The 19,713-nt window shown below is 40.1% G+C and overlaps 1 protein-coding gene across 43 annotated transcripts in view; it reads left to right on the forward strand.

Annotated features, from left to right (window-relative positions):
• Positions 1–19,713, forward strand: part of Celf2 (CUGBP Elav-like family member 2) — an 829,031-nt gene that overhangs the window by 779,796 nt on the left and 29,522 nt on the right. For all 43 annotated transcript variants that reach the window (XM_075970392.1, XM_075970404.1, XM_075970381.1 and 40 more), the window contains one exon: positions 396–530. In XM_075970392.1, coding sequence (XP_075826507.1) covers positions 396–530 — 135 coding nt within the window. The remainder of the gene's footprint in view (positions 1–395; positions 531–19,713) is intronic.

A 19,713-nucleotide genomic window follows, 5' to 3' on the forward strand; every position in this document is an offset into this window, starting at 1 on the left:
CTCACTCATAGGTAAAAGTTTCCAGTCCCCATCACCCTGTGCGTTCAATACAGAATACTCCGTTAACACCATGGTTACCTCTACAGCATTGAGAGCAGACAGTCCTAAGTTAGGCTAGACAGTGAGTCTACTCAGAAGTACTGGATACAATGCAGGTACCCCTTCCTAGCACTCCATCTCTAGAAATGGAAGATGATATTAAAACTCAAAGGAGGTGTCCTCTGAGAAACAGATCCCAGTTCCTACTCAAGTGGTGAAACCACACCTATCCTTGAAACAACTCAGATGAGCACGATATCACAAGACCAAGAGCAGGGGGTCTGCGGGGGCAGGGTCAATTTCACTTTAGAAAACAGGAAAATTTGTGCTAAGATCTCTTTTCTCTTCCTCTGCAGGCATGAATGCTTTACAGTTACAGAATCTGGCAACACTGGCGGCTGCTGCAGCTGCCGCCCAAACCTCAGCCACCAGCACCAATGCAAACCCTCTCTCTACCACAAGCAGTGCCCTGGGAGCCCTCACAAGTCCCGGTAAGTGGAAGGCCTTACTCTTCCTGCACATGATACAAGCATTCAGACACACAGAGGCAAGGGGTAAAGCTGGATGTTCCCAGGAGAACCTTCATGGGGACTCTGAAATTGGTCGTGTGTGTTTTTTCCAAGGAGAAAAGGAGAAAAGTTTTCAATGAGAGAATGCACATACTTCATTTTTACAAAAGTTTCCTTTTGTTCACCTGATACTTGGGTATCATTACAGCGACCTTTAGTCTCAGAGTCTTGCTTTTGTGTCCTATTCTCTTAAAGGGGAAAACTCTGATCTTTCTGGTGTTGAATTTCACACCAACTCCATCCTGTACTTTTGACTTTAAAATTCATGATATAATAAAGGACATTATGTCATTTATTTATGGTCACATTCTGGGCTATGTAATTGTCTTTTTCCCTAAAAACTTTGTTGCCTCATTCAAGAGCTAGTATCATTTTCTTTTTTGTATAAGAAAGGCCTAATATGGTTGCTCAGATACCATAATTTGTTTTCTTTAAAAAAGAAAAAATGTTTCAACGGCTTTCTTCTCTGAATTTTCTGGGCCTTAACACATAATCTCCTCTCCTCTGTAATGTATGAGGGAGTTGGCTTGGACAATCTTGCTTATAACTTTGAAAATTCCATGGCCTTCTATCATCTGTGCCCAGGTGATTAGCTTAATAGCTATAGAACTTTATTGTAATTCTGCAAGGTTTTCTTATAGAAATACAAGAAATGAAAGCTACAGGATATTACTGACCATCATTCTCAAGAACCCCAACTTCAAGAAGCAATAAGGCTTGAACATGTAAACCTGAAGGGAGAAATAGCCCTTGGATCTTTGTAAAATATTGTGTATCTTAAACATTATACCAGCTTAGTTTTGAGAGAAGACACCCAAGCAATATTTATGAGACTGTACTAGATTTAACCCTACTATGCTAAAATCTCCAAACAACAGCCCATAAGCATAGTGATTTAATTCTTTCAAGTATTTTAAAAATACACCGTTATTGTGTGGGGCTTCACTTTATGCAATGAATAGTATTCCCGAAAAATCAACTTTTGACAGTTTAATTTTTCAAGAAATTAACTTACAGCTTTAATTTGATCCACAGATTTATCTGAGTAAGTCCTCTGATGACTCTATGTTAACTACTATTCTTACTCAGACAAAAACAGTTGGGGCATGGGTGTTTTTGTTAGTAGGTCAGGAAGCTGTAGCTGGAGGACCTCGGGCTGCTGGTCACATTGTATCTACAGTATGAAGCAAAGGATGGATGCTGGTACTCAGCTCAGCTCACTTTCTCCTTTTTATTTAGTCCCCCTTCCAGATCATAGGATGATCATAGGTGCAACCCACATTGAGGGTAGGGCTTCCCTCTTCAGTTACACATCTCTGGAATATCCCCACAGATGCAGCTGAAGATGCAAGGTCGAGCTGGCATTATCAGTCATCACAAATATCTTTAACATTATCAGTTTCTTTCATATGAAAACAGCATTGATTTTCTTAAAATATGCTAAATGTGAAAATGTTATATTTCAGTAAATAATATCTCTAAGTTATTTCACAATACTAGATACTGTCTTTGTGGTAGGAATATGGCAAGTGAAATACATAAAACATAGAAGTTTTTAAGCCTTTCAGGAGATATCAAAAAATAAATGAATAAATAAATAAATAATGTTAATTTAGGTGAGATAGGTCTGTTGATACTGATAAGAATAGAGTAACGTGTACAGTGAAGGATCCGGAAGGAGAAAATCCTTTATCAAAAGGTGACATTTGCACAAAAGCCTGAGTGAAGTGAAGGAAGCCATGTAGTTTTCAGAAAAGGACATAGGCAGGAAGGAGCTTGCAATAACTGTAAACTACAAAGGATGTCCTGATACTCTCAGGAATGAGTGGCAGGGAGAGGAAAGAAAACAGTAGGGCTTAACTGGGTGTGGTGGCACACGCCCCTAATCCCAGCACTTGGAGAGGCAGAGGCAGGTGGATCTCTGTGAGTTTCACCTCTGTGAGACCAGACCAGCCTGGTCTACACAGTGAGTTCCAAGATAGCCAGAGAAAAGAGTAAGACCCTGCCCTGTCTCAAAAACGAAAGAGAACAGGCCCATGTCAGTGGATCCATAGCCATTTGTGTTAATCATTTCTCCTGTCTCTGTGACAGAATGCCTCATGGAATATGGCAAAGGGAAGAAAGATTTTTTTATTTGCATATGGTTCCAGAGGTTCATTCCACAGTCATTTGGCACTGCTTTGGGGCCCATCGCAAGGAAGTTCAGTGTTTGTGAGAGAGTGTTGCTGAGAAGGCTATTGGCCTAATGTCAACAGGAAGTAAAGGCAAAATACAAGAAGTGGCCAGGGCAAGATACTACTTCTAACAATATGCCACCAGTGTTGTACTTCCTCAAGGTAGTTCTCAACTCCAGTAGTTCCTGCTTTACAAAATTATGTCACTAGCTGAGGGAAAGCTCTCATCATGTTAGCCTATAGGAGACATTTCAGATTCAAACCATAGTGCCGTTCCACCCGATATTTTAAAAATCGTGAATTTTTATTTTTTTATATTTTATTGTATTATGTTTTTAATTTTTTGAGACATGGTCTAACATTATATACCTCACTGGGCTGGAACTTACAGAGATTAGCCTTCCTCTGCCTCACAAATACTAGATTAAAATCTTGTGCTACGATGCATGGCTATGAATTTAATTTTAACCTTCTTAAAATGGGGGGTGCTCAGCCTAGAAATATGGCCTGTTTGTCAGAAGGGAATTTTAATTATATGAAAACATTCCTGTAGCCAAAGAGATAATGTATCTGAAGATGTATTTGCCTGCTTTCTGCTGTAGTCAAAATGTCCCATTAGCAAAGTGTCCTTCCCTGTCTTCCTCCAGCGGCATGCTGCCCTTCAGTAGATGATGCCACCTGAGGGTCACTGCAAGTGCTTTTCCCTGCTAAGGGATGCTCTGAATAATAGCTAAAGTATTTCATTAGAACCTTTATGTGTGGCATCAGAAACTATTTAAATCTTACATTTCGATTATTTTTTCTACATAACTAAAACATTTTTTGTTGTTCTTTAACTAAAAATCAATGCATTTGTCTATTAGTCTAATTTCTTTCAGTGGTGTAAAATGTGATTAGTGGCATTCCTGACTCTATTCTTTATCAGGATTATCACCTATAAAGTAGTGTTAGAATCCACTCATAGGGCTAGTGCTATTATACATTTTAACAATTATAGTAGAGTGTTCTCACTATCTGTACCATGAACGGTCACACTGTAAAATGCATGAGGCCTCATCTTCTCACTTTTGCACAAGGCTTGAATGTACCGTGTTTAAATATGCCTCATAATTTCCAGACAAATTCATCTACAAAGGAAAGGGACAATTTAATCCCCAAACTATTAATTTTTTCATAATTGTAAATTTATCTTTTTAATTTTGCGTACCAAGAAAAAGTCTCCTTACAGCATTATTATAAATGATTTTAAATAGTCTTGGCTTTAAAACATGAAAGATTAAGCCTTAATTTTTGTTTTAAAAAAATCCCTTAGGCAATAAATAGGTTCCTTTGTCTCATGGCCTTGAAATAAAAATTAAAATAGTTTAAATTGCCCATGGTTAAAATAAGTGTTTCATGTAATTATCAGATAGTAGTGAGTAAAATTAGAAATTAAATCATAAAAGAATAAAAAACCAGGTAAGTGCATATTACTCTTTTTATGAGCTCCTCATAGGTCTTTTGGAGCCTAATTTAATCGTGTTTCTTTTATTTTGATAGGCTAATTTTTCTTTTATTTACTTCAGTGTTCTATTTAGTTAATTAATTCTTGGGTCATTTCTTATTATCCAGTTTTCAACCTGTTTTTGAGAATGGTTTCGTTTTTATAAAAAGAGGCAATTCCTATGTCCAGCAGGTAGCTAGTTATTAAAGGCAGCAATATTTGTTCGCTATGCTGTTTATAGATGAGTTTTTGTCTGGTAATGTTGAGAGCTTAGAAAACAGCATTATTTATTTTCACCATATGTGAACTTTTCTTTGGCATTTTCTGTCTAAAACCTAATTCTGCAATAATGCATTCATTTCACTGACCCTGTTTTCTTTTCTTTTCTTTTATTAAGAAAAAGATGTTTTAAAATTCCCTAGATGTTTCTGTAAGTGTAGACTCAGTCAAGTGCACACTTCAAGATAATGGATAATTTCTTTCAATAGCGTAAGACATTTTAAATGCCAGGAAGCATTATTATGTTCCCACTGCTGGCTCTTCAAAGAGTTTTCCCCTTAAATTTTTGGCAGTCTTTCCCCATCTTCAATATTGTTCAAGACTAAAACAATCTCAGAGTTGCAGGGAAATGTTGCTGCGCCCTGCTGGAGCACTTGCGGTTAGAAGAGGTGGAGGTGCTTCCGTGTGATTCAGACCCGATTCTGCCCTCCCCAGATAGTGATGGCTGATGAGTGGGTGCTATGCCTGTTACATATCTGTGTCACTCAGGCAGGAACATATAGAACAAGATACAAAAATTATCCCTGAAGGTTATCCTGCAGTATTTCAGTCTGTAAGAGGCTTTATCAGCTTTACTGTGTGTGTACCTTCATCATCAGAGAGGCCCCAGCATGAGCCTTTCAGTATGTGCAAGTCCGGTGTGTTAAGATGTGGCATGCAGGTGTATGCTATGGCCCAGAGAGAGAGAAAAAAGACACTGAGTGATGTTGACTCTCTGAAGCTATTACAGTGATGCATGAGCTTCAGGAAGTCCAAGCCTAAACGTCTTCCATTGACCTATTCTTCCTGCTGCCTTCCCACTCTGTCCGACCTAATAGGATGTAACCTCACATCCAGCCATGACAGCAGCATACCTCATCAGTCTTCATCCTGGTGGGTTCACCCTACAGGTATCTTTCCTTACAGCTCACGCTAGCCTGATAGAGACCCTTGTTTTCACGTTCTCTGTATACTGTAAGAGCCCAAAGCAATCTACTACCCTCTGGCCATTTTCCATACTGTTGACCAACCAAAACAACCCTGTTTAGAACTTCAGAGTCTGAAGAACACAAACTCCTAGGTATGGCACTCCAGGTCCTGCCCTACTCTTTTTTCCTTTCATATCAGAAAGGCACTGCCTCTGGGCAGCCAACACTCAAACCAAGTTATGTCTTTCTTTTCATCGAACACAGGCTTGACCATTCCACCTTCCTTCTTGCTCTTTATCTTCTAGAATCCTAGACTCCTTCCTTTAGTTCATTCTTTCTGTAAAGCTCTCAGCTATCTTCTGCTTACAGTGATGCTTGTTCTTGAGATTGCATGTAGGTACAGAGTTGGCTTTTGTTGTTATTGTTATTGTTGGGACAGAATCTCCCATTAATCTGGACGTCCTGGAACTTGCTATGTAGACCAGGCTGGCCTTGAACTCACGAGATCTGCCTGCCTCTGCCTCCTGAGTGCTGGGATTAAAGGTGTGTAGCATCATGCCAGCTTAAAAGAGACTTTAAAAAAAATCATAATTACTACTTGTGTACATTGAACTGCAGTAAATTGTTTTGCGATGATTTCTAATTGTTTCAAATATTCTAGTACTTACATTTTAATAATCAGTGAAAATTATTTCTTATTAGTTAAGCCTTCCATGCAGAATTGTTGTCACTCTAACTCAAATGCTTTAAGTCTAGCCCTGAGTCTATAGCAGTTTGTTCATAGGGAACTTTCAGGAAGGAGTGCCTTGATGGCAGAGGAGGAGGGAGAGCGGTGTCAGCATGAGATAAGCATCCTGTGAGTGTCACACCGCTTTCTTCTCTGCTGCCAGAGTACATGCCTGATCCCTCCACGTAACAATCACCATGCTGCCTTTGTAAGACAGTCATTTAGACATATGCCTCTGCATTACATTCCTGTCGGTGGTTCTCAACCTTCCTAATGCTGTAACCCTTTAATCCAGTTCCTCAGCTTGTGCTGACCACAACCATAAAATTATTCCATTGCTACTCCACAATTACAGTTTTTCTTTTGTCATGAATTGTAATGTAAATATCTAATATGCAACCCCAAGGGATCACAACCCGCATGTTGAGAAGCACTGTTCTTATACTAGAAACAGTTTCTCTGTTCATAATCCCTCCTTGCATTTGAAACACCACATTAGCTTCCAAAGTGTTTTTTTCTAATGCTTTGATTTTTATGGATAGCCGAATGAAAACTCTACATTTGCTGTGTAAGAGCCATTCCCTCTAGTCTAGTACAGTAGATGCACCTCTGAAGAGATGCTGACCCAGTCACAGTGATGTTGACAAGGTCCACTTAATACTTGGAATTTGAGGAACCTTACATGTGGATTGTCAACTCTGACAGGATGCAGAGAATTAATCAATGCTAGCATCTTAGAACAAAGTTATATAAGGTAGGCTTTTTTTCTTACAAGAATCTTACAAAGTGTTTCAGGATGTTCTTTCATATTACAGAATATAGAATCACTGTTTATCAACTAAAAGCACTTTATTTTCAGAACTACCTACTCTAACATAGACTTTTGAAAGATGACAGAAATCTGCCTTAGCAAGCACCTGCTAATTACATGTGTATTGCTGATTCCATATAGCAAGGGAATGCTTTGCTGGTCAGAGAAAATGAGATCCATTTAGCTTAGAGTACTTTTTACTTATAATGTACTTATACTACACAGGGCATTTTATTAGTTCATAATGAATTCATAATTAGTTCCCCTTACTCATAAAGAATACCTCAGTTTCATACCCTCACCTTTGGCCCCTCATACTTATTGCTTTTCATTGCTTATCATCACAGAAATGAAATAAATCTCAAAGCAGATAAATCTCAAAGAATAGCTATTTTAGCTATTCTTGTACATGTTCTAGGTAAGCAAAGACAAGCCAGTTAGTAAATGAACTATTTACTTGTGAGATTGAACTAGTCAAATATCTTCATACCCTTTTACTACAAATAGAATTTGAGATTCACTTCTTGACTCATTTCCTCTTAAGTTTTACTGGTTCATTTCCTGTAAGTTTCAACATTTTTGAGCTGCTTTTCTGAAAGTTCGCACGTCTGCTCTTGGTCCTGACATTATGGAACTCAATGGAATCAAACATTACAATAAGAGGTTTTTATAAGTAAAATGACACTATAGTAATTTTAATTTCTTGATTAGTGTTCATTCACTCAGCATCTATTTTGAGCCTGGAATTCCTTTTTCCCCTTTATTTTATTTTATATATATGAATGTTTTGTATGCATGTGTACCATATACCTGCCTGCTGCCTTAGGATGTAGGAAAATGGGATCAGATCCCCTGCAGCTGGAACTGTGGATGGTTTGGGGCCAGGAATCTCTGCAAGAGCAACATTGCTCTAAACCACTATCCTCATTCCTGGACTTCCCTTGAGGACTTAACATGTTAGTAGATACAGCTAGCAAAGTCTTTCCTAATATATTGCATATGCTACAGTTAGCTTTTTAAGAACCATTATTTGCTAAGGCTCCTCAAAGTAAAATAACTTCAGCAGCCTTTAAGTATAAACTATAATTTCTACTCTTTTTAAAAAAATTGCATAACATTTTAATACCTAATATTAAAATTTGCAAATTGGACAGAAGGGAGGAAAGAACCTTCTTTAGTTTTCCTTATCTTCTTTAAGCTGTTTGTTTTTCTATATGTGCAGTGTAACCAGGAGCTCTGGGAGTTTTTGTCCTTCTTTAGAGATTTGACAAGAAAGGGTGGTGCCATAGGAAAGAGTCTGCCTTCACTGCTGGTTGGCAGCTTCCCAGTAGAAGCATTACATGATAACCAAGGGTGTGTTTTTTTGTTTAACATTTTAAAATCTGAGGTTTTGAAACCAAGTAGTTAGAATTTCTTCTACTGAAAGGTGATCTCTTCAGCAGGAATCAGGCACTGCGAGTGAGGGGAAAGCATGCAAATATTTCTGAACAAAAAGGTTGTGTGTGAGCGCACGCATGTGCACACATGCATGCTCATGCATGCGCAACTACCTTTAAGTTACATTTTTTATCAAGAAAATGGTAAGTGGGGGCTGGAGAGAAATATTTCAGTTGTTGAGAACACGGGCTGCTCTTCCAAGTTCAATTCTTAGCACCCATATGACAACTCATAACCCTCTGAAACTCCAGTTCCAGGGGATCCCACATCTTCTGACTTCCACAGACACTAGGCACACTCGTGGTACACAAACAAACATGCAAGCAAAACACTCACACATTTAAAATAATAACAATTTTAAAGTGTTTTTAAAACACTTTTAACTTTTTAAAAAAAGTGATTTAGGGAGTCTGAAATAGTCAAACCCACAGGTAATTCTCTAATGCATTAGTATCAAATGCCAGAGGTTTGTGTGATGCTTACAACCTAGAATAGGCTTCTTAGTAGTTCTGAACTAAAGCTCACTTTATAAAGCTGAACAGCTGAGGGAATAGAGATATTTACGCTCACCACCGAGTCATACTCAGATTTCCTCGAGTGGGTTGCACCTATGCCCCATCCTCTGTTTGGGGACCCTGTCACTCTAAGGAGAGGCAGTCCTGTGATAACTCGGTGCATTGTTGTTGGGGGACCCTGTCACTCTAAGGAGAAGCAGTCCTGAGATAACTCGGGGCATTGTTGTTGGGGGACCCTGTCACTCTAAGGAGAGGCAGTCCTGTGATAACTCGGTGCATTGTTGTTGGGGGACCCTGTCACTCTAAGGAGAAGCAGTCCTGAGATAACTCGGTGCATTGTTGTTGGGGGACCCTGTCACTCTAAGGAGAAGCAGTCCTGAGATAACTCGGTGCGTTGTTGTTTTGAGCACATTTAAAAAAAAATATTTGCAGACATTGACTCTAATTCTTTATGTTTGCTTTTTGCTTTTACTGTCTCTGAATAAGTGTTAGTGATGGACTTTTTGTTTTGAACTAGTTCTTTTTTATTGGTTTTATTGAGCTATACATTTTTCTCTGTTCCCCTCATTTCCTCTCCTCTCCCCTTCTACCTTCTCTCATAGTCCCCATGCCCCCAATTTACTCAGGAGATCATATCCTTTTCTACTCCCCATGTAGATTAGATCCATGTATGTCTCTCTTAGGGTCCTCATTGTTGTCTAGGTTCTCTAGGATTGTGAATTGTAGGCTGGTTTTCTTTGCTTTATGTCTAAAAGCCACTTAGTAGTGAGTATATATGATATTTGTCTTTCTGGCTGTGTTACCTCACTCAATATGATGTTTTCTTGATATAAGTGATGGACTTTTGATCATCAGTCTTCACAGTCTTCTATATTATACATCAAATTCACACCCAATCTCCTTGTAATGTTTGAGTGAACTCAGGGTATGATTTCTGACCATCATAACCATTTAATGATATTTCTATTCTGCAGAAGTATCTATATTGTTGTGAAATACAGCTATGCATCATTCCTATCACTGGTGAAAAGTATTAAGTATTAATTGCCTAATTGTGTTCTGCAGTAGAGGGAGAACACAAAGCATGATTCTAGTCATACCTAATGTCTATTTAAAAAAAAAACATGAGAAACTTTTGGAACCAATGACCTCACGCATGCTAAGCAAATGCTATAGCCCAGCAATAGCCCAGCCCTAAAGTTCTATGAGACAACCTTTTTCCCTGGAAGTAATGGGGATTGAGCAAAGAACTTCACTCATACCAGCCAAACAAATTTTTTAAGAAAAAAATAAAATTTTCATTTTATATGTGGATTCATGAACTCTTTGTTTGTTTTGTTTTTTGTTGTTTAAGATGGGTATCTTGTGTAGCTCTGGCTGTTCCTAGAACTTGCTTTGTAGACCAGGTTGGCCTCAAACTCACAGAGATCTGCCTGTCTCTGCCTCTTGGGTGCTTGGATTAAAGGTGTGTGTGCCACCAGCACCCAGCTCATGAACTCCTTATTAATTATATACCACAAGACACATAGAAAAATAAGCAAAACACCTCAACCTATATAATCTAGTTGTAGAGCAGTCAGATAGTTAAAGTGCCTGCTATCAGTGACAGGAAGTATTCTGTCCTGAGGAAATGAGAAGGATATCCATGGATAAGTTGGTACTAAAGCCCCAAAATCTTAATAATTAGTAGAAGTTTTTTCAAGTAGAAATAGAGTAAAAAAAATACATCAAATATGAATGTGTATGTCTGTAAAATTATTTGATGAGCAAATGGATCTTCTCATTTATTTCAAATTACAAGATATACAGAAAACAATAACTGTGGAGGTCCCTGGAAACTAGAGCTTAGAGCCAGAACTTGTTGTTACAGCACTGGAGAGTCATCCATGTGTGGACTTCAGCCCTCCGAATGCCGTCATTAGGCTTAGGTACCAATTTGATGTGAAGAACAAAAGAGAATAAGAGATGACTTTAGCATGTTCAGCTTTAGAGAGCAGTGCCTGCACTAGAAGAGAGGTGTTTTAGGGGAAGGAAACCTACAGTGTGAGATGCATTTGGCACATGATAATCTAAAGCCTGTTAGTGAACCTTGCTGGGATATATCAAACAGAAGTTGACTAGCTCATCCTCACAGCTAGAAGAGTGAATTGAAAATCAGCTACAGGACAAGCTGCTAACTTCAGCTTAAAGGAAGTCATGATAGTAGCATGAAAGAAAACAGAGGTCTGTCTGTACATCTTTAGTTTCTGTACTTGTGGGATAGACAGATGGAGCGAGAGTACACAAGAGCTCTCCAGATGATTCAGTCTCAAGAAGGCCACGCAGAGCAGAACTGGGAAAGGCGAGAGCAGTGACATGATGGTGACATTGACATTTACGCGGCTGCTTCTCTGTAGAGCAGTCATCTACAGTGGCAGAGCAGAGGTCTGTTCCGTAGGCAGAGACAGACTTAAAGACTGGAATTACAGACAACTTTTTGAACTGTGGAGAGATGGATCAGCATTTAAAAGCACGTAGTTCTCTGACAAAGAACCTGAGTTGGGTTACTGACACCCACATTAAGCCACTGACAGCCATCCAGTTCCAGGGGATGAAATGTTACTGGCTTCTCTAGGTACTTACTTTCATATGTGCATACATCAACATATATACACATACACATAATTAAAAATAATTTTATCCGGGTGTTGATGGCACTCTCCTTTAATCCCAGCACTCAAGAGGCAGAGGCAAGCAGATCTCTGAGTTTGAGGCCAGCCTGGTCTACAAAGCAAGTTTCAGGACAGGCTCCAGAGCTACAAAGAAACCCTGTCTCAATAAACCAAAAATAAATAAATTAATAAATATAATTTTAAAAAATAAGCAATTCTTAAAAGTCTATAAAAGTTATTATCATTGCTAAGGAGGAGTTTTTAAGATGGACAAAACAAACATTTATTCTAGACTGAAGAAAAGTATCTAGAGCTGGGAATGGTGGCACATGCTTTTATTCCCAGTACTTGAGAGGCAGAGACGGGCGGATCTCTATGAGTTCAAGGCCAGCCTGATCTACAGAGTGAGTTCCAGGACAGGCTCCAAAGCTACAGAGAGAAACCCTATCTCAGAAAAGGGTATTCAGAACAAAAGAAGCAAAGGAAGTGACTGTGAAGTGAGAAACAGAAGGCGTATTGGAGGGCTGTGACCACCACAGGACAGTCTTTGGGAGAATCAGTCCTCATGCTGACCGCACACAGGAACCTCTCTGCTAACATTCCCCAGTTCCTGCCTTTCTATCTTTCCCAGGCACCTAGTTCACAAGGTGAAAGGCAGAACACGAAATAGTTGCTGAATAAATGGAGTATACTCTCTAAACAAAGAAATGAAGTGTGTACAGTTTTATAACTGGCCACCAAGATGTCCTTCCAAAGAATAGATGGCAGCCTGTCCATTCTGCCCGGTCCTGTCCACCTAGCTGAATAGGACTTACCTCTGGAAACCCTCAGAAACTCAGAGGCTGATGTCAGAACCTGGGCTCACTGGTTCAGTACAGCAACCACAGCCAAGTGTGTTAGAGATACTGCCTTGATTTGTTGGCCTGGTTTATATCTTATAAATGCCTTTCCCATTTTCACATCTACTTCCAAAGTCTGTTTTTAGGAACTATACTTGAAGTCCTTCCCCTTTTCTGCTGGTGCGCTTTCCAAAGTAACAGGTATTGGGGGAAATGCATTCATAGCCAGGCCTCTTGGCATAGGGCAGTATATCTCAGCTATCTGGGAAACTGAGGCAGAAGGATTACAAGTTCAAGGCTAACCTAGTCAACTTAGAAGGCTGTCTTAAAATAGAAAATAAAACAGCTGAGGATGCTGCCCTATGTACAGCACTTGCTTAGCATACATAAGTTCCTCTGAACAAGTCCTAGTACCGCAGTATGGGTTGTGGGGCGGACTCATCCAAGACATAAAATTGGACCAACAGTTCCCCAGTAAGTCTGACAGTGATGACTACGCAGTGTCTTGCTTAACTAAATCTGCTAACCGTGGATTTAAAAGAGCTCTGAGACATGAGGGAAAACTCAGCAGAATTGGGAACATTCCAGAAGCTGGAGCTGAAAAGTACTTATTACACATCAAGATTGAAAATATTAAGTATTTGGGTCTAGAAACAAGATAGATTCCTATCCAGAGTAGAAGTTTAAAAACCAGTAAAGATTTGATGGAGGTGGGTGTTGTATCTTATCTGTTGCTTTCATTGGTTAAGTAATAAAGAAAACTGCTTGGCCCTCTGATAGGGTAGAATTTAGATAGGCGGAGTAAACAGAACAGAATGCTGGGAGAAAGAAGCCGAGTCAGAGTCACCATGATTCTCCCACTCCAGACAGACGCAGGTTAAGATCTTTCCTGGTAAGCCACACCTCATGGGGCTACCCACATTATTAGAAATGGGTTAAAGCAAGATATGAGAGCTAGCCAGTAAGAGGCTAAAGCTAATGGGCCAAGCAGTGTTTAAAAGAATAGAGTTTCCGTGTAATTATTTCGGGTAAAGCTAGCCGTGCGGGCGGCCGGGTGGCAGGACGCAGCCCGCCGCTCCATATTACAACAAAGATTGTAATGGAGGAAGTGCTTTTGTTTTTCCAGAGAACGCTGACATCTTAGCAAGAGTCAGTGGAGCTAATTATTTCATTTCCTCACCTACAGAATGGAATTGTCTCACTTTCCTCACTGAAATACTGAGGTCTGATACACAGGCGTTTATATGCGTATATACACATAGTACATATGTATCCTTGGGAAAACAAACATTTCTGCAGTCTTCCTGACAGGGCTAGAATGTGAACGTAAATGCTAGTGTGGTTCTTCCCTGTCCCTTTTTGTGCCTCGATATCCAGCTGGCAGGAAACTTCTCACAATACCTAAAGTACAAGCTTTGACGACTAACCTCTCCTTACCAAAGACAAAACAGTGCTACCAGATGAAACAGAGTGGGACAGCCATGTCTGGGTGGGTTTTATTATCAAAGATCAGGTACTAAGGCCTGTCCAGAGTCAGTTTGATGTTTTGTGCAAACAACACACTAATGCGTGTTCTGTGTTGACTACTTGCAAAAACACAACCTTGTTGATCCTGACCCAGTCAAGCCCACATCCCTGTTTTCCAAATGTAGGGCAGTGTGACATGAAATTTTGAGGTTCTGTTATTTAGAGGAAAACCTATTGTAGCAACTGCCATCCTCTCATCTGGGAACCCCTCCCCTCCCCTTCCACCATGATTAAAGGCCAGAGACAGGCTTGGGTCTTCTTTCCTCAGACTATCTTTCCAGGGCCTACAGCCTAGCCTACACCATATTTTATAGGGGCAAAATGTCTTCGTGGTCATCTATCCAGATACCTCGCCCATAATCCTGAAAAGGAACCATAGGCTAAAGGATCGTTTTTCTGAAGGTGTTGAGACAGTTATTTTAGACCGTGACAGACTAGGAAACAAGGGTTTCTGGGAACCAGGATCTGTACTTCTGGATCTGCGTGTTTCTGTCTTCTCACCTTGTCAATCAGTAGTTGTCAACCTCATTCTCAGTCTGTATTATGACCATTTGTAAAGTGCATGTTTGTCTGGGGCAGCTAAGACAGGCTCTCACTGTGCATCCCTGTACGTCTTGGAACATGCTGTTAACCCAGGCTGGACTTGAACTCCCAGAGATGCAGCTACATTTGCCTCTCTGTGCTTCCCAGGTGCTGTCATGTGGCATGCCCCACCACAGCAGGCTTAGTCCTTTTTATTTTGATAAATCATGAGCAAAATATTGAAGTGTCAGTGTTCTCTTTTTTCTGCTCCATTCTTATCACACAGATCCACATGTGATAAAATTATATTAATTGATTCTTTCAAATTCGAGGCCTCAAAGGCTATTTTCATACTTTGGTATGTCTTTATAGGACTGAAAAAGATACCAAAGATAATACCTGGTTTATTGACAACTACTATAATAGGGTTGTTTTTCAAATAAACTAGTGAAAGTTCTAGAAGGCATTTAAAATGAAAATTAAAGTGATGAAAGCAGTGAGACTATGTTGTATATTAAAGTATGGTTTTCATCCACATCAGTTTCCCCTCTTCCAAAATTTTGGCTCTCGAAATAAAAAAATTGAAAAGTAATTTCAACTCACAATCAAGTCCTGAGACTGAATTTCCCTCTGGTCTTCCAGAGCATCCCTCTGCAGTGCAGCACCAAGCTGTATATACTTCCCAGTGAATGGACATGAAGTGGTACCAGTGTACATGGGTAAAACACATGCCACCACAGATTGTCCAGTAATGAGAAGACAGACTCAAAACCTTTTATGCTGTTGTATAGCATGATTTCCTCCTCCTCCCCCATCAGCCTGCCCCCCCCCTCTCCTTACTTTTCAGAAGTAAAATAAAAGGTGTGGTTATTGGAGAATAATTAGGCCCCATGGGAGAGGAGGCAGTATTTCATCAATGCCCTAGGGTTGTGATTAGCTAATAATGATAGCACCTATGTTATTTCTTAACTATTCTGCCCCTCTCATTATTTTCCTGCACTGTTGGAATTCAGCATACAACTGATTGGAGACAAAACAGCAACCACAGGCTCCAGTGTCTTACATTTAGTAGATATTTTCTCTGTGTTTACAATTGTTTTGTTTCCTAAACCACAAAGACACTGTGCTCTCACTAATTATTCTGTGGAAAGTGGTTAATCAATGCACTGAAGGCAATTCTTGCTCCTTTCTATTAATACTGTTTTATCTAGCTTAAAAGAAAACTGTTGCTGTCTGGAAAATGTGGGAAGAGGGTCAATACAAGAAAATCTGTTTTGTTCCCTGTGAAGGTGGTGTAGAGTTGTACTAGATATGACCTGCAAATACAGAGATAAAGGGAGATCTTTGATGTAGAAAGAACTCTTCAGTAAAGAAGTGGCAGGTGTGAACTATCAACAAACCCCAAGTGGGCACTTCTCTACCTTCCTTGGCAGATCTGACTTTTTAGAAGGATTAAGTATGACCATTCCTTAACATTCAGCATTCAGACTTCCCCAAAGAAAAATGCTGTCTTCTATCCCACCATCTATAGACTGGAAGAGACCAACAGTGAAGTCTCTGTTCCCAGTGGGTCTCAGGGGCAGGGCAAGTGAAGTCACAAAATGGCCTTGAATTTTGGCCTCCCATCTCCTGCTTACACACAAGAATGGGTATCTATTCCTTTCCTCTCAAGAGTTGTGTCAGGAATGAAAGTGTCTCTGGCCTGCTGTAGTGACACCAAGGCAGTAACTGGCTTCATCGTTCTGGTTTTAAATATCTTTACTTTCTTTGGCCTATAGCAGAAAGTAAGTTGGTAAGCCCTTCACTTCACCACAGCTTCAGTAAGGCCACAACCTAAAGAGAAGTGAGTGCTTCACTCAAGAAGACTAGATGAGCCTGTCCTATCCCCTGCCTCAGCCTTCCATTCATTCTTTCAGCATGTGCTTAGTACCTACTGTGTGTCATCACTCTTAGTACCTACTGTGTGTCATCACTCTTAGTACCTACTGTGTGTCATCACTCTTAGTACCTACTGTGTGTCATCACTCTTAGTACCTACTGTGTGTCATCACTCTTAGTACCCACTCTTAGTACCTACTGTGTGTCATCACTCTTAGTACCTACTGTGTGTCATCACTCTTAGTACCTACTGTGTGTCATCACTCTTAGTACCTACTGTGTGTCATCACTCTTAGTACCTACTGTGTGTCGTCACTCTTAGTACCTACTGTGTGTCGTCACTCTTAGTACCTACTGTGTGTCGTCACTCTTAGTACCTACTGTGTGTCGTCACTCTTAGTACCTACTGTGTGTCGTCACTCTTAGTACCTACTGTGTGTCGTCACTCTTAGTACCTACTGTGTGTCGTCACTCTTAGTACCTACTGTGTGTCATCACTCTTAGTACCTACTGTGTGTCATCACTCTTAGTATCTACTGTGTGTCGTCACTCTTAGTACCTACTGTGTGTCGTCACTCTTAGTACCTACTGTGTGTCGTCACTCTTAGTACCTACTGTGTGTCATCACTCTTAGTACCTACTGTGTGTCGTCACTCTTAGTACCTACTGTGCGTCGTCACTCTTAGTACCTACTGTGTGTCGTCACTCTTAGTACCTACTGTGTGTCATCACTCTTAGTACCTACTGTGTGTCGTCACTCTTAGTACCTACTATGTGTCGTCACTCTTAGTACCTACTGTGTGTCATCATTAAAGGTGCGTGCCACTATCACCTGGCTTTATTACAGTTTTTTTTTTAACTTTTGATTTTCCAGCTGTTCTTTCCTGTCATAAACCAGACCTAACCTCTCTCCATAAACCTTCACAGTTCTAAGGGAAATTTATAGAATTATATCAGAAATTCCTGAGACCATGGTTCCCAATCAATGCTCATGCAAAAATAAAGATGACTTTCTAAAATCAGATTTCTGAGAGCTCTTCCCAGCAACTATAGTGTTTAGTGAATCAAAGTGAGCCCCAAGAATCTCCTGATTCTGAGATGTGGGAAATCCTAACTACCTTTTTAAAAAAGAAAAATCAGGGCCACTCTGACCAGAGGACCCAGATAACATCTCAGCAACACTGGCTTCTGGGTTTCGGCCTTTATGGTTGTTCATATAGAATCAGAGTGGCAGCTACAAATAGGGCAAGCATAACGGGTCATAAGTTACATAGATACCTTTAGGGCTGTCTAGAGCTATATTATGTTGTGGGAAGTGAAATTGGAAACTTCCCTAAAGTTTAGCCTGAGTTGTGAGAATTCTACCTCATTGGAGTGCTCATTCTGGAGATGGCAACCATGTTTGGAGCTAGTAAACAACCAAAGCATTTTGAGGAGCTGATTGAGGCTGCCAAGGCTAGCTCCAAGGTTTGCAGCGAGCCCTTCATACATAACTATCCAGGTCCCTGCATTCATAGATTTCACAAGTGAAGGCAATTATGCCTCTGGGCCAGTTCCCCTCACCTTAGAAATCATCTATTTTCAGATGAGTCTCCTTCATATTAACCTGAAATCTACTGTCCCCTGATTCTAATTTTAATCTCTTGAACTACAAAGAGTACCTTTTTGATGTCAGAACCTAAGACTGATGTGGTGATGTTTTGTTTGTGCTATAACAAATAAAGCTTGCCTGAAGATCAGAGGGCAGAGCTAAGCCACTGCTTAACCATAGAGGCCAGGCAGTGGTGGCTCACACCTTTAATCCCAGCACTTAAGAGGAAGATCAAGAGTTCAAGACCACCCTGGGCTACATGAAATCGAATCTGTCTGAAAGAGAAACAGCCAGGTGGTAGTGGTGGCTCACGCCTTTAATCCCAGCACTGAGGAAGTAGAGGCAGGAAATTAAGGCAGGAGGAGACAGGATCTCAAGTGCATTCAGTCTGAGGAGTCAGAGGGACAGGATCACCTTTGGTCTGAGGATTCAGTAGAGGTTAAGAACTGGTGGCTGACCGCTCTACTTCTCTGATTTTTCAGCATTACTTCCTATATCTGACTTCAGGTTTTATTATTAAGACCAATTAGAAATCATGTCATAGATTGGTTTTCTCTTTGTAAACTAAATATTACATGTTTAAACTTTTCTTGTTTTTTTTTAACTTTCATCTCTGATCATTTCTGGATGTTCTCAAAACTATACACACACACACACACACACACACACACACACACACACACACACACGGTTCTTGATATGTAACTTAGCAGCAGTAAAAGCTACAGTTTGTCATTGTTGATCCAGTTACCAAGGGGTGGGGCAGCGTTGAATCTTTAGGTGTTGCAAAATGATGGAATGGCGAATTTCTCTTAAGGGCAGATGGCCAAGGTTTCCCAGCAAATTCACATCCTGCTATATAGCAAACACCAGTGCTGCAATTTTCTTGCCCTCTCTCAGAGATAAATTACATTTCTTCTTTGGGAATTAATGCTAAGCTCAGTTAAATTAGATTGCCTAATATCTTACAGATTGGAAGCCACAGAGCCAAAATTATTAAAGGTGGATATAGGATCCACAAGCAAACTTATTGCCTCCATAAGTCAATCTTTGCGGTACCCACAAGGTTCATCCAAAACACAAAATAGCATTTTAAGTTCAGTGTCAACATAGTGTTAAGCCTCTATAGTTAACGAGCTGCCTGTAAATCCTAGTTCCATCATTCATAATGTCTAGCACCTGGTATGTACTCAAAAAAATATTAGCTGTCATCATTATTAGTGTTGTTCCTGGTGAAAATGAGTTTTCTATTTTTGTTACTAATTACCACATGTGCAGTTGCTTCAAACATACATTATGTTAAAGTTCTACAGATAAATAATCCAGCACAATCACTGGACTGACATCAGAGTATCAGCGAGTTGCATTCCCTCCAGATGTGATAGAGGGGGTCCCATTTTATTCCCTTTCCAACTCCTGGCCTTTCTCTATCTTCAGAGCCAGGGACCTTGGGTCAAATCCTCCTGTACTACCATATTCCTGGAGTTTTCCAGTTCTCACTTCCACTTCTATGAGCCCACTAGGATAATAGACAGTCTGGAAAGTATACCCATTTTGGTATCAACCAACTAACAACTTTAATTGACTCTTTAGTTCATCTTTATCATGCAGCTTAGCATGTTCACAGGTTCAGGGAATTAAAACTTGGACATCTCAGGAGAGAGTGTTGTTCTGCCTGTCTCTTTCTTGAAGCGTATCTCTTTTAGAACCAATGCTTATTTGCCTACCCAGGATAGAAAGAGGACAGACAAGAAGGTCTTTAG

The sequence above is a fragment of the Microtus pennsylvanicus genome, chromosome 4 (assembly GCF_037038515.1).
Source record: "Microtus pennsylvanicus isolate mMicPen1 chromosome 4, mMicPen1.hap1, whole genome shotgun sequence".
In the NCBI taxonomy this organism is placed as follows: Eukaryota; Metazoa; Chordata; class Mammalia; order Rodentia; family Cricetidae; genus Microtus; species Microtus pennsylvanicus.